At 40.3% G+C, this 12,280-nt stretch overlaps 1 protein-coding gene, 1 long non-coding RNA gene and 4 other non-coding genes across 7 annotated transcripts; 5 read left to right on the top strand and 1 right to left on the bottom strand.

Annotated features, from left to right (window-relative positions):
* The first annotated feature begins 1,093 nt into the window (after nucleotides 1–1,093).
* Nucleotides 1,094–8,885, top strand: LOC147335973 (uncharacterized). 2 transcript variants are annotated; one of them, XR_015127315.1, is made up of 12 exons: nucleotides 1,094–1,114; nucleotides 5,480–5,513; nucleotides 5,774–5,804; nucleotides 6,166–6,213; nucleotides 6,403–6,439; nucleotides 6,700–6,748; nucleotides 6,991–7,040; nucleotides 7,239–7,293; nucleotides 7,643–7,686; nucleotides 8,201–8,239; nucleotides 8,439–8,521; nucleotides 8,719–8,885. It is a non-coding gene; the product is annotated as an uncharacterized LOC147335973 (long non-coding RNA). The 2 variants fall into 2 exon arrangements; XR_015127314.1 differs by lacking the exon at nucleotides 1,094–1,114 and adding an exon at nucleotides 4,845–4,910.
* LOC147335977 (small nucleolar RNA SNORD29) lies at nucleotides 6,824–6,888 on the top strand. Its single transcript, XR_015128675.1, has one exon. It is a non-coding gene; the product is annotated as a small nucleolar RNA SNORD29 (small nucleolar RNA).
* LOC147335976 (small nucleolar RNA SNORD22) lies at nucleotides 7,408–7,533 on the top strand. Its single transcript, XR_015128674.1, has one exon. It is a non-coding gene; the product is annotated as a small nucleolar RNA SNORD22 (small nucleolar RNA).
* LOC147335975 (small nucleolar RNA SNORD31) lies at nucleotides 8,303–8,374 on the top strand. The gene has a single exon (XR_015128672.1). It is a non-coding gene; the product is annotated as a small nucleolar RNA SNORD31 (small nucleolar RNA).
* LOC147335974 (small nucleolar RNA SNORD31) lies at nucleotides 8,578–8,649 on the top strand. Its single transcript, XR_015128673.1, has one exon. It is a non-coding gene; the product is annotated as a small nucleolar RNA SNORD31 (small nucleolar RNA).
* Nucleotides 8,886–9,270: 385 nt separating the features above from the next.
* Nucleotides 9,271–11,539, bottom strand: arl2 (ADP-ribosylation factor-like 2). Its single transcript, XM_086284466.1, has 5 exons — nucleotides 11,338–11,539; nucleotides 10,940–11,050; nucleotides 10,181–10,343; nucleotides 9,682–9,762; nucleotides 9,271–9,593 (listed from the first exon to the last, which is right to left on the bottom strand). Exons 1-5 carry the CDS (start codon nucleotides 11,400–11,402, stop codon nucleotides 9,459–9,461), a joined length of 555 nt encoding a protein of 184 aa, XP_086140592.1. The 5' UTR covers nucleotides 11,403–11,539; the 3' UTR covers nucleotides 9,271–9,458.
* Nucleotides 11,540–12,280: the final 741 nt, after the last annotated feature.

The raw sequence follows: 12,280 nt of genomic DNA, 5'->3' as shown, positions 1-12,280 counted from the left end.
CCTGCTGTTATGTGCTGGATTGTCTCTGGGGCATCTTTACACAGCCTGCACCTGGGGTCTTGCCTGGTGTGATAGACCCCAGCCTCTATGGATCTTGTGCTCAGAGCTTGTTCTTGTGCTGCCATGATTAGTGCCTCTGTGCTGTCTTTCAGTCCAGCTTTGTCCAGCCACTGGTAGGATTTCTGGATATCAGCCACCTCCTCTATCTGCCGGTGGTACATACCGTGCAGGGGCCTGTCCTTCCATGATGGTTCCTCGTCTCCCTCCTCTTTCTTGGGTTTCTGCTGCCTGAGGTATTCACTGAGCACTCGGTCAGTTGGGGCCATCTTCCCAATGTATTCTTGGATGTTCGTTGTCTCATCCTGGACTGTGGTGCTGACACTCACCAGTCCCCGGCCCCCTTCCTTCCGTTTTATATATATATATATATATATATATATATATATATATATATATATATATATATATTAGGGGTGGAATGATATTCGTATCGATATTGAACCGTTCGATACAGTGCTTTCGGTTCGGTACGCATATGTATCGAACAATACAATTTTTTTCAATTTATTTTTTATTTTTTATTTTTTATTTTTTGTGTCCCGTTTGGATCTATAGCCATCAGAATTGTTGTCTTGAGGCCAAGAAAGATGCCAAGAGGATTTATTTTAAGTGGATCATCATATTGGTCCATTTGATTGACCTTTATTATAATTATGAATTTATTTTATTTTCAGTTGCAAACGGGACAGACATGACTGTGGGATAGGACAGGGGGAAAGAATGAAAGAAAGAGGGGGAGAGAAAGGAAGAAAACCAAAGGGGAGAAAAAAAAAAGAACAATACAAAATTTGTAATTTATTTTATCAACTTTCCTTCTGACGATGCTGTCTGTGTTGAGCGCTCAGTGAATCTGCATTTGACTACTCCGCCTAGGCTCGAGAGTGCAGCCTAGGCGGAGTAGTCAAACGCAGATTCACTGAGCGCTCAACACAGACAGCATCGTCAGAAGGAAGAGCGCAGGGCAAGCTAGCGAGACAGAAGTGGACCTCCCCACCCTCATTCAGATCTGGCGTTTGGAATTATTTTGGTTTTCATGTGACATATGACCCTGAAGGTAAGCGAGTCATGGACTAAAGTAAAACAGTATGTTGGATGTGCCATGCAATGCTCAATTACATGGGTGGGAACTAGTGTGTTAGCGCAGTTAGCTCGTTAACGTGTTGGCCGTCTAGCCCCTCTGTATAGGGTAGCTCGTTAACGGAGATTTGCCGTGTTGTGGCGTTAAGGTTATTTCAACGAGATTAACCTGAAAGCACTAGTGGGAACACAACGAATATGACTGCACATTTACACCGACATCATCCTAGTGCAAAGACAAAAACAACAAGCATGCATGCTACAAACTTTAGCCGAGTCATTTAGACAGCTGTTAGCACAGGATTCTCCTTATGGAGACCTGATATGTTTAATATGCTGCTGAGAATATAGCCCAGAAGAAGCGTATAGTATAGCTTTTATTTTGGAAAGAGACATTTCTCTGTAATAAACTCTCTTTTCCAAAGATGAGTGATTCCTCAATCAGATACAGGGCTCGCAATATCGCTAGCCCGACGTCCCGGGGCTATCTCTGCCCTGCCTGTCGGGCTATTGTAGGAAGGAAAAATATATGTCAATGCTTTTGCATTCTTTCAGAAATGTAGCTGGGTAATTATGTCATTGGGTGAGCCACTGTCAATATGTGACATATTGAAATCGTGTTTGAATTTGCGCTTGTTTTTTTGCTTTCACTTTGCAATGACAGCACTGATCTGTGAGTGATGATAATTTGTGCACCAATTCCTCTGACATCGTCTTATTAATCGTTAGCTTACTATGCAAACATGACAAGTGAAATCTCCCGCAGCTTAAACATGTGAGAGGTTGATCGTGCAGAGAATCGCTGAGCTTATGTGAGTGCGTGTGTAAAAGCAGCAGGATATATATTTCACTACCATGACCTGGATGACTGAGAACCTTCACAGACAGATATATATTTTAGTTCTGCTGAGCCAAATAAGACAGGTCAGGGTGAAGAAGTGACAGCCAAAGAAAAGCTTACCACAAAATGGAGAAGTTATGACAAATCAGACTATAAGGCAAAAAGAAAGTGCAGCTTTATGGTTTCATGGACAAAAGAATTTCTGTGGCTGCAATATGACGAGCTAAAAAACAACACGCACAAGGGTTAGGGTTAAATTTAAAAACTGTACTTTTGTGTTAAAATATATATTTATAATTTTAATAAATGACAAATTAAAAAGGCATGAACATTTTTTTTTGTATCGAAAAAATATCGAACCGTGACACCAAAGTATCGAACCGAACCGAACCGTGAATTTTGTGTATCGTTGCACCCCTAATATATATATATATATATATATATATATATATATATATATATATATATATATACACACACACACACACACATGTATACACACACACACATACATATATATACACATATATATATGGGCATACAGGGAACGCCATAACCAAGTGTCCAGCATAGTATACAGAAACATCTGTGCCGAGTATGACCTAGAAGTCCCGAGGTCAAAATGGGAGACGCCCCCTAGGGTGGTGGAGAATGGCCGAGCTAAGATCCTTCCAGATACGGACACAATGGTGGTGGCTAACCAACCGTACACAGTGGCGTTAGACAAGCAGAGGAAGACGGCCATAGTGGTAGACGTAGCGATACCGAATGACAGCAACATCAGGAAGAAGGAACACGCGAAGCTTGAGAAATACCAAGGGCTCAGAGAAGAGCTTGAGAAGATGTGGCGAGTGGCTCCAGCAGATCCCAGGAACAACATCGGCGAGCTCTGTCCAGAAGAGCGCATATATATATAAATTTAAAAAACATACACTTTAAAAAAATTAAAGGAAATGAACACTTTAGATCTCAGTGGGAACAAATCATGCAGATCTATACTGATATGGACTGGGTAATGTGCTGGGAAATAAAGGATCCCACATTGATAGAAATGAAAATGATCAACCTACAGAGAACCTACAGCTCCAAAGACACCTTAAAAATCAAGTTAACAAATTATGCAGCAGCTCAAAATGATACTCAGTAGTTTGTGTAGCCCCCACGTGCTTGTATGCATGTCTCAGATTGTTGGAGCATGCTCCTAATGAGACAGTCTGGTCTCCTGGTCAATCTCCTTCCAGATCTGAACCAGGGCATCACTGAGCTCCAACTCAAACATACTGTTTCAGGTTGGATTCATCATTTGCTGTCACTATCAGGTTATTTTGCCCTCACACATGAGCTGCTGGCTGGCAGGAAGTATCAGAAACACGTTGTTCATGTTGTGGTAGCACTTCATACTTCATCCAAGCACTGTGTGCTCCAGATCGATGGCTGGACGGTGTTTCATTTTCTGCCTTAAAAAAAAAATAAGGAGGGAGAGAGAGAGAGATAAAACCATGTCTTTTTTTACACTTTGGAGAATCTGAGCATAATAAGCGAGACATTTGGACATTATCTCTTCATGGGGACAAGTCAAGACTAGAGAGGGGAATGAGAGATGATAAGTAAAAAAAATCATTCCTAATTTAAGGTTGTGTTCAAATCTTGAACTCAGTGAAAAGAAATCACTCCAGTAAATGAACAATGTTTAGTTTGCAATAGTCATACCCAGATCCTGATCTCGCCCACTGCTGGAATGGAGGATATTTACATGAAAGAATAACACTGTGGAGGGTGGAAGAGTAGAAAATCACGTGTTCTGAGTCAAAATTGCTTTTGCATTATTTGGCTACGCAGGTATTACTGATAGTAAAGTGCTTCGCTGTTTAAATATATGTTATGCTTTAGCTGGATAATTCTTTTCTGTCTTGTCTGATGTAGAAATTGGATTTCCCCCGCACACACACTCACTAAGGTCTGTAAAATCTGCAGCCTGTTTCTGTGTCTTTGCTGCCATCTGGTGGAGGTAAAAATGGCGCTCAATCTTAGCGGAAGTGACGTAGTAAAATCCACTCTCTGTAGGCTTTCTCCAGCTACATGCTGAGAGCGATGTTCTTGCGTTAAAAATACAGAGTTTAGGTTGTGTACAAAAGACTCTATCCAGTTTAATTCACCCATAGCTGAATACAGATGAGAGGTTTTTTTTGTTTTTTTTAAATGAACTTTATTTATCACATTTTAGACATACAGTCAAGTAAAACAGGAATCACATAAAAGATGACATTGTGGTAGTACAATGAGGAACAGAGAGAGAGACAAGGACAGTGAGACAAAAGTGAGTACAAAAAATAAAATAAATTAAGGGGAACATAAATAAACAAAAGTTTGCAAGAGCCAAAATCAAGTTAGCAGTTTCAATCGGTTATAGATGTTAACAGTCTTGAGAGCCTTAGTGTTTTTTGATGAGGAGATTGTCCTTATATATTGTGCAAGTTCCATTTTTAATACAAGACGTTCAGGCTTTCTGCCGAGGACTTTGCTTTTGTGTATATGAAATTTTGCCAAAAATAAAACCAAATTTATAAAGAAGAAAGCATCATTGTCCTTGTCTTTAAAATTATAATAGCCAAAGATAACATCCTTATAGTATAGTTGAAGATTAGGGAGAACAGAGTCAGTAATAAACTTGTGGAAATCCTTCCAGAATTTACACGTAAATTTACAAGACCAAAACCAATGAGAAACTGTTTCAGGTTGTTCTTGACAGAAGGTACAATTTACATTTATTTCAGCCATAAATTTGGACAAATATTGTTTGGTAATACAGATGAGAGTCAAGATAAGCGTTAGCCACTCGGTGACGTTTGCCGGTGGGCGGAGTCCAACAGGCGGGACATAAAAACGAGATGCACCGCGCTCTTCTTCCACTTCCTTCGATGTTCTGGCAGAGGTAAGATTTGTGCAACACTTAGCCGCTTTAGTTCAGTTGCAGAGTTTATCCACTAACTGGATGATTTTAAAGAAAGAAACTGCTGTAGTGATGCTGCAGTTTCACGTTAGTTCACGTCTCATTTTCAGCCATTTTAAACGCTGCGTGGTGTTTTTGCTAGAAGTTTCTCTTCATTGAGCACCGACCAGATTTTAGCGTAATCTTCAACCATCCACCAGCAGAATTTAAACATTTCGACTGAAATTTCTGTCAATACTAATAAAAATATGTTCTTTACCTGATGCATCCAGTATTGAGACTTAAACGTAAAGCAGGCTTGCATTTTAATGGCTTCAGAAGTGACCGCACGGCAACTAACAGCGTCTCTAAATGATGAAACTTTTCACAGACCTGTCCTGAATGGCAGTGATTGCACTCTTTTTATTCTGATTTGAGACGCTGTTAAACTCAGTTTTCATACTGTTTCACGCGAACAGTAGCACGTTAAATTTTAGCGGTCACGTGGTAAACGGCATGGCTAGCTGGTTGCTAGCTGCAGCATGCTAACGCATTCTTTCTTTTCTTTCCAGATGTGGAGCTGCTGGAAACGTGCTTCCTGCACAGGTAATGTCTGTTTACAGATTCGCTTTATTGCATTATAAGATGGAGAGTAGGGTCATGTAACCGTATTAAATGGCATAACGTGAAAGGTCATGCTACTGTGATGACCTGTTTGAACTCTCTCACTGAATAAAAACGCTGAAGACAGCATTTCAAACACTGAGTAGCATGAAGGAATCACCACTGATCGTCTCGTGCTTCTTCTTTTACAACTCTCTAACGGCGCCATCTTTTTTTTTTTTTTTTTTCTCGTCTGGTTTCAGGCATGGCCTGTGAGGACACTTCCTACATCAGGTAATTAGAAAATGCTCCGAGTGCTTCAGATTTTAATCTGGATTAGGAATTTAAATGATCTCTCTCAGTGGCTCTGCAGTTAAACATCTGTGTGGCTATAAATGAGCATGTTGTGCTGCGGTGATGAGTCTTGGAACTCTCTCTTACTGAATCAGCGTTTTGAAGAAGCTTCTTTACCAGATTCTGAGCAGCATGTAGGCTCCAACCTGATTGTGCTGTAATGGCTCTTAAAACACTTTTATAAGACAATGACTGTGGTTTAAAGTTAAGGGCAGTGATTGAATTGACAAATCTCTAGTTCTAATTTCTTGAGGGCTTAAATACAGATCTCATTAACAAAGATTTATTTTTTTCTGTGTAGGTCCTCTGATGTGAACCCCGCAGTGTTCAGAGTGGCTTAAATTCAGAGGTCAGTTAAGATTTTCTGCCGTTGTTAAAATTCCACAGTAGGGTTTTAAGCATGATGATTACCATTAATGACAAGCATATGCCTGATTAATGTGATGTCAACCTTTAATCTGATTACCCTTTAATTTAGGCTAACAAACATGTAAATGTTAGTTATTGCAAATGATTAACAGTCGTATTTCTTTGCTAGGCTAAAGTTTCAGAAGGAAGTGATGCCAAATCCGCATGTAAGTATTAAGCTTTAATTTTTTCAGGTTAATGTGAAATTCTAGAAATTGAATCTGAAATGCTAAATTAATTTATTGGTTCCATAATGTGAGGCATTTCTGACTGTTTGAAAGGATGAAATGGGTTAGCACCCATCAAACACCTGGACGACATGTGTCACATGGCAGTTTGTCACCAAAGCCCTGATCAAACATGCAAGTCCTTAATGGCACAAGAAGTAGTCCCTGCTTTTTTATTAACGGCCCAACTTCTCCTTTAGGGACTTCCACCAAATGCTTGGGGAGGAAGGCAGTCGAGAAAGTTTCAAGGTAAGGATTTAAGACTTGAATATTCTTTCTGTTGAGCTTGTCGTGCAGAGACGAGACGTCTCATCTGCAGCGCAGTTTCAGTGATGATGATACTTAGCTCACTTTGACCCGATGTGAAACGACACGAACGTCTGAGCAACTGCAGCTTTTCACTTTGAAGGATTTCTATCATCTGTGTATTTTATTTGTCATAATACAATCTGCATGGCCACTTGAGTGATGTAAATGATTTCTGTTGTCAGGTGACTTGATGACTGCTTCAGCAGCTCCATGGAGGCTTTCCGGTTTGAAGGTATGTTTAATAAAAAAAAAAAATCTGTGCAGTTTTAAATATTCAGACCTGCTGAAAATGATGAGAGAAATTTTGGAATCTCGTTCGTCTGAACTGCTGTTGATAAAATTTAAATCTGAAGTCAGTGACGGTCCACAGGAAACACTGTGAGACTTGAACCTCCTTTCTGTACCTTGACTTGATGCAATCATTTTACAGGTAGCTGAAGTTTGGACTCCAGATGCTGCCATCACCATCCCAGCTGTTTGTCCAGGTGGGTGAACTCTGTAGCTTCGTTTTAGTGCTCATCTAGACATCTTTATGTAGGAGGCTTAGAGCTTGATGGACTCTAAACTTTTATTTAGACTGATGGGTGTCACTCAAGTTTCCTGTATGATGATACTTGCACACGTCTTACGCCTCGTGTCAATGCCAGACCTGAAAAGGTGAACCCACTGGTGTTGCCTTGGCAATAAGGGGATGACCTGTTGGGGTTACCAACAGTCTGAATGGAAACATACTGGAATTGTGAATCATCTGATGTTTATCTGCACAGGAACAAACCTGTAGCCTAACGTCATTGTGAGCAAACGTTGCTAATGTAACTTTGTGTCGTCCTTCAGGACAGAGCTGCCTGTCAAATCTGTGAGCTGGACGCAAGCCCTAGGTAGGTGCTGTGCATGTTAACATCAACAGAAAAGTGATCATAGTGAAAATAAAGGATGAATGATTCTGGTATTAAGGTCTAAAACTGTGCAGTCATGCTTCCTGTCTGATAAGACTGTGAAAGCCCTGGATCTTGACTTTAGTACTGCTGGGTTTGTGCAAATGATGACATGACACCACAGTCAAAGAGGGGGTTGACTCTACCCCCTCCAACTCAGTTGGTCTCCCCTCCTGTTGGCCTAGCATGGTGCTGAGAACCCTGACTGTTACCCCTCCAGGTGTAAGGTGACCTGCTGGTGCTCTGATGGAGAAGGAGTGCTGACCAAGGCATGGCTGAAAAGAAACCTTCTGATCACATCCCAGAAATGTCATATTTAAACTTCTTTGACACTTTATAACACAGTGGCTTTGAATGCTGCTTTATAGATTTGCTTCACTAAAGTGTTAATGTCAGTCTGACAATTTCCCCAAAAGAGCTTCAGCAGGATACTTAATACTTGTCTGTCTTTAAACAGCTTTAAACACCAGATCGTCGGTTCAGTCAGTTCATGCTGGTGAGTACAAACTCTGCTTCTGTTTTAACAGCATGCAGCAGCTTAATGTCCAGTTAAAAATTAAACAGAAGTGATGAGGTTGTTTTACCGCCCCAGTCTGAAGATTCGTGACTGATTGGTATACTCTGATCTCAGCAGCTAAAATGTGTTCTCAGTCACTCCACAAGCAGACTCTACTAACACATTTGATCTATTGCAGGTTTCTTGTTTGAGGCAATGGAGTCATGTGGTCTGTGTCCAGCACCTCATGTCATGAGACTGACATTGCGCACAGTCATGATGGTGAGTAACCAGTTTAAACTGGAAAAGTTACTTAATTAGGCAACGGTTTAGTGTTAAGCAGAAGTGATGAGGTTGTTTTACCGCCCCAGTCTGAAGATTCATGACTGATTGGTGTACTCTGATTTAAAACGGACATGATCATAACATGAGCGTTCCTGCCCTCCATGTTTCTAAGTGTTTGTTTTTAAACTTTGCAGATTGGACGGTACGTGCCACATCGTGACGATCTCCTGTGTGCTGCCACCAAGATGACTGCAGTTTGAACTACACTGGAATTGTGTGGACACCTGTGATAATGTTTACATTTGTGGGGTTCTGTCACTTAAAATTTGCAGTAACAAAACAATAAAGTGTTTAAAATTTAGCAGACTAAGCTGTTTTATTTCAAGTGTGACTGTGGGGAGACTCGATAAACCAGAACATTTTAATAGTGCAAGTTTTTAGAATGTCAGGTTTCTGGCTTAAAGGGATAACACAGGATGCTTTGTGTTGTAGCACAAATTAAATCAAACCTAAATGCTAACTGTCAAAGAATTGGCTTGAGGCTGATCGATGAGATGACAAATTATGCAGAACTGGCCTGTGCAAGAATGGTGGAAAGCACCAAATTTTTCTCTGTAGGAGCTTGTGATACAACCAGAATTTGCAAAGAATTGCATGTCAAAGAGAACTTTAGACTACATAAGAACGAGCATAACAAGTTGTCTGCAAGAATCAAGTGTGGATGTTGTAAGAAGGCAACTGCAGTGTTTTGCCACAAGAATGGATGAACTTTTATTACTGGGTTCATACAAGTAAACTATGGTAAGTCTCCTTTAAATCAGTGCAAACCCAGGACTGCTGGGTAAATCCTTACTTGATGGGACAAGTATAAAAGCATTCAGTCACTAAAGGCGGCAGGTCATGAACAGAGACCAGCTGGTCTGCAGTTAAACATTCAGTCAGCAGTGAAGATCCTCGCAGCGATGTCATCTAATAACCAGTCCACGCCAGCTAACAAGTTCTCTCCTGTTACTGCACTGCAACCAATGATACACCAGTGATGACTTTTGATGTTATCCAGGGCCAGCGCCTGCAGAAGAACAAAGTGTCAGCATCCACCGTGATATATGCAACTATATCATTGCTGAAATGCAGTGTCAAGTGGGTGCAGAGCTCACCTCTCGTATTGCCTCTTTGGACAGAGCTCCTGGTAAATCCTGTTTGTTGGCAAAAACCAGCAGCGTTGCACCAGCTAACCTCTGCAAAGAACGGAGCGCAGCTTATTTAAAAATAGCATAACGTGTTCATACTGAAATCAAATATTTTGACTCTAGCTTTTAGGGGTCCATGGAGGCCAGTGTAAGTTGCCCAGTTTTGAAAATATCTTAAAAGATATAGAAAGTCCAGACAACTCAGAAAAACGATTAAAGATTTGCTTTCTATTAAAGATAAATGGATACTTCTGATTGGTTTGGGCAAAATATTCCTTTTAAATGACAGGTGGAATACCAGGGTTAAGGCTGGTATTCAGGACTAGTGAGTGTCACATTTTTACACACCTACCCTTCTGGTCTAACGGTTACTGCAAACCTATTGCGTTTACTCTTTTATCCTTTAAAAAACAAAACAACCAATATAAAGGATTCTGTCACTCCACTGTGTGTCATTCTCATATACCTCCTCCAGGAGGAGTGCGCTGAGCTCCTGTCTGCAGTCTTCCAGTCTGAGTCTGTCTGCGCTGTCCACCACCCACACCAGCCCATCTGTGCTCTCAAAGTAGTTCCTCCAGTAGGAGCGCAGTGACTTCTGACCGCCTACGTCCCAAATATTCAGTTTAAACCTGGAAACACAAGGAGTGGGAGGCATGAATGGAAATGTACAGACTGAGCTAGAAAAAAAAAAAAAAAAACAGGTCTAAAGAATACTTTTGTACATTAACACAGGAGGTTTTCAGCAAACGTTTGCCTCCCTTCTACTTTTAAATACCGTACGAACCACAAGTTGGCAAGCAGCCTGAGAGCGAAGTGCTCTGATATAGTCCCATTTGGTTTTATGGTAAGATGGGGCCTGATTATTTAAGAGATGAAGGATTTTAACTTTGATTCTGGATTTAACAGGCTGACACACAGAAATAAAAGCCAAATCAAAAGGCGCCACAGGCGGAAGGAAATAGAGGCAAATAGATCTGAAGGGATAAAGCATTTCCTGTGACTTTTATTCCTTTATTACACTGAAGCTTCATTTATTATTTGTCATGGTTTTCACACAAGACAATACACAATACCTACTTTCATATTCATATAGGCACATTTTAATTTTAGATTATTATATCGACCATCTTTGAAATTTTTCCTTGACTAGATTAGTTTTTTTTAAAGAAACATGGGTGTCAAAGCAACGTGCGTGTGCGCGTGTTTGAGCCAGTGTGCGCGTTACCCTTTGTGCTCCAGCGTTTTGATGTTGAAGCCCAGTGTGGGAGAGATGGTGCTGACGTCCTCCCCGTTGAATTTTTTCAAGATGGTCGTCTTCCCCGCGTTGTCCAGACCTCTGCACGCGCCAGGTTAAAGACAACTCACACACCTGAGAGGTTTTAATCGATTAATCAGCGTCTCGTATATTTACTAGAATACGTGTAACAGCTAGCATAGCAAGAAGGATGAATCCGCACAGAGGGAAAAATAAAGAGAAAGGCGTTGTCCGGCATCTTTATCTAACGACACAGACACACAGAGAAGCTTGCGGGTTCTTATTTGATACATGTATAGTTATAATAAACCAAGTGCACGAATGCCACTTTGTTTTCAGCCTAGCCAAACCTGTCACAGAAAGGATACAGCATCAGCAGCCTCATCTCGCGCTCCTTCTGTTTCATCTTCTTCAAAATTGTTAGTAAACCCATCGTGACGCTGCCTCGTTTAACTGTTATACTGTAATAAATGTATGTTATAATTTTAAAGTTTAGTATGATAATGTTCGGCTCTCATAAGCAGCATTGCAACTCAGGAAGAAGCCAGAGTGTTAATCCCGCCCCATGTAGCCACCGATTGGCTTGTTTTGCAGCAAGAGAACGTGGATTGGTTGCTTTCAACTTCCGGCGCCGGCAGATTGGTCAGTGTGCATATTTAAGGTGTGGCCGGGCTGTGGAGGCCAGAGAACTACTGTGATGGTTTGCGGCAGCGCCTACTTGTGTCTGTTGTGGAAATTACACATTTGAGTCGGTTTGGGGAATGTTCTAATTTTCAAAATATAAAATGTTAACGATCTTGTGAAAATGAAAACAAGCATCAGAAATGTGAACATTTTTACATTTAGGAGTTATAAACGAGTCAGCTATTTTTACCACAGTTTTCAACCACTGAATCCACTTTACAGATTTTTGCAAATATTTCTTAGGCGCTTCTTTTCTAACTTTTAACAAAATACACTGGAAAAATTGCAATGACACCTTTTTGTGAATTATGTGATAAATGTGATTTATTAATAAATATTAATAAATCTAATTAAAAATCGAATTAATCTAAGTTAATGTACAGAGAACCAAAGAAAATAAATACAGTTCAGGCTCTGTAGTCCAAAGCTTTACCATACCAGCTCTTTCCCTCTTCTTCTTCTTCTTCTTAAAAAATAAATTAAAACAAAAACATAGTTTCTTAAACTGTAAAGTAAAATCTGAGTTGTTTCATATTTTTTTCTTGCGTGATTTACTTAAGATAACAAAACAATTTAAATTAACAACATTTTTATGTGGGAATTAAACAAGTCAGTTAATCTAAATGT

The sequence above is a fragment of the Aulonocara sp. 'chitande type north' Nkhata Bay genome, linkage group LG3 (genome assembly GCF_057382095.1).
Source record: "Aulonocara sp. 'chitande type north' Nkhata Bay isolate Kocher_YH1m ecotype deep benthic linkage group LG3, A_spYH_male_GT1.1, whole genome shotgun sequence".
In the NCBI taxonomy this organism is placed as follows: Eukaryota; Metazoa; Chordata; class Actinopteri; order Cichliformes; family Cichlidae; genus Aulonocara; species Aulonocara sp. 'chitande type north' Nkhata Bay.
The sequence above is the reverse complement of the archived record's forward strand: the minus strand, read 5'-3'. Positions and strand labels throughout refer to the sequence as shown.

Coding starts and splice junctions, on each gene's coding strand:
- arl2 (XM_086284466.1), bottom strand. CDS start 11,402: ATGGGTTTACTAACAATTTTGAAGAAGATGAAACAGAAGGAGCGCGAG. Junction 11,051..11,337: donor GAGATGAGGCTGCTGATGCT/GTATCCTTTCTG, acceptor TGGCGCGTGCAG/AGGTCTGGACAACGCGGGGA. Junction 10,344..10,939: donor AAAACGCTGGAGCACAAAGG/GTAACGCGCACA, acceptor TTGTGTTTCCAG/GTTTAAACTGAATATTTGGG.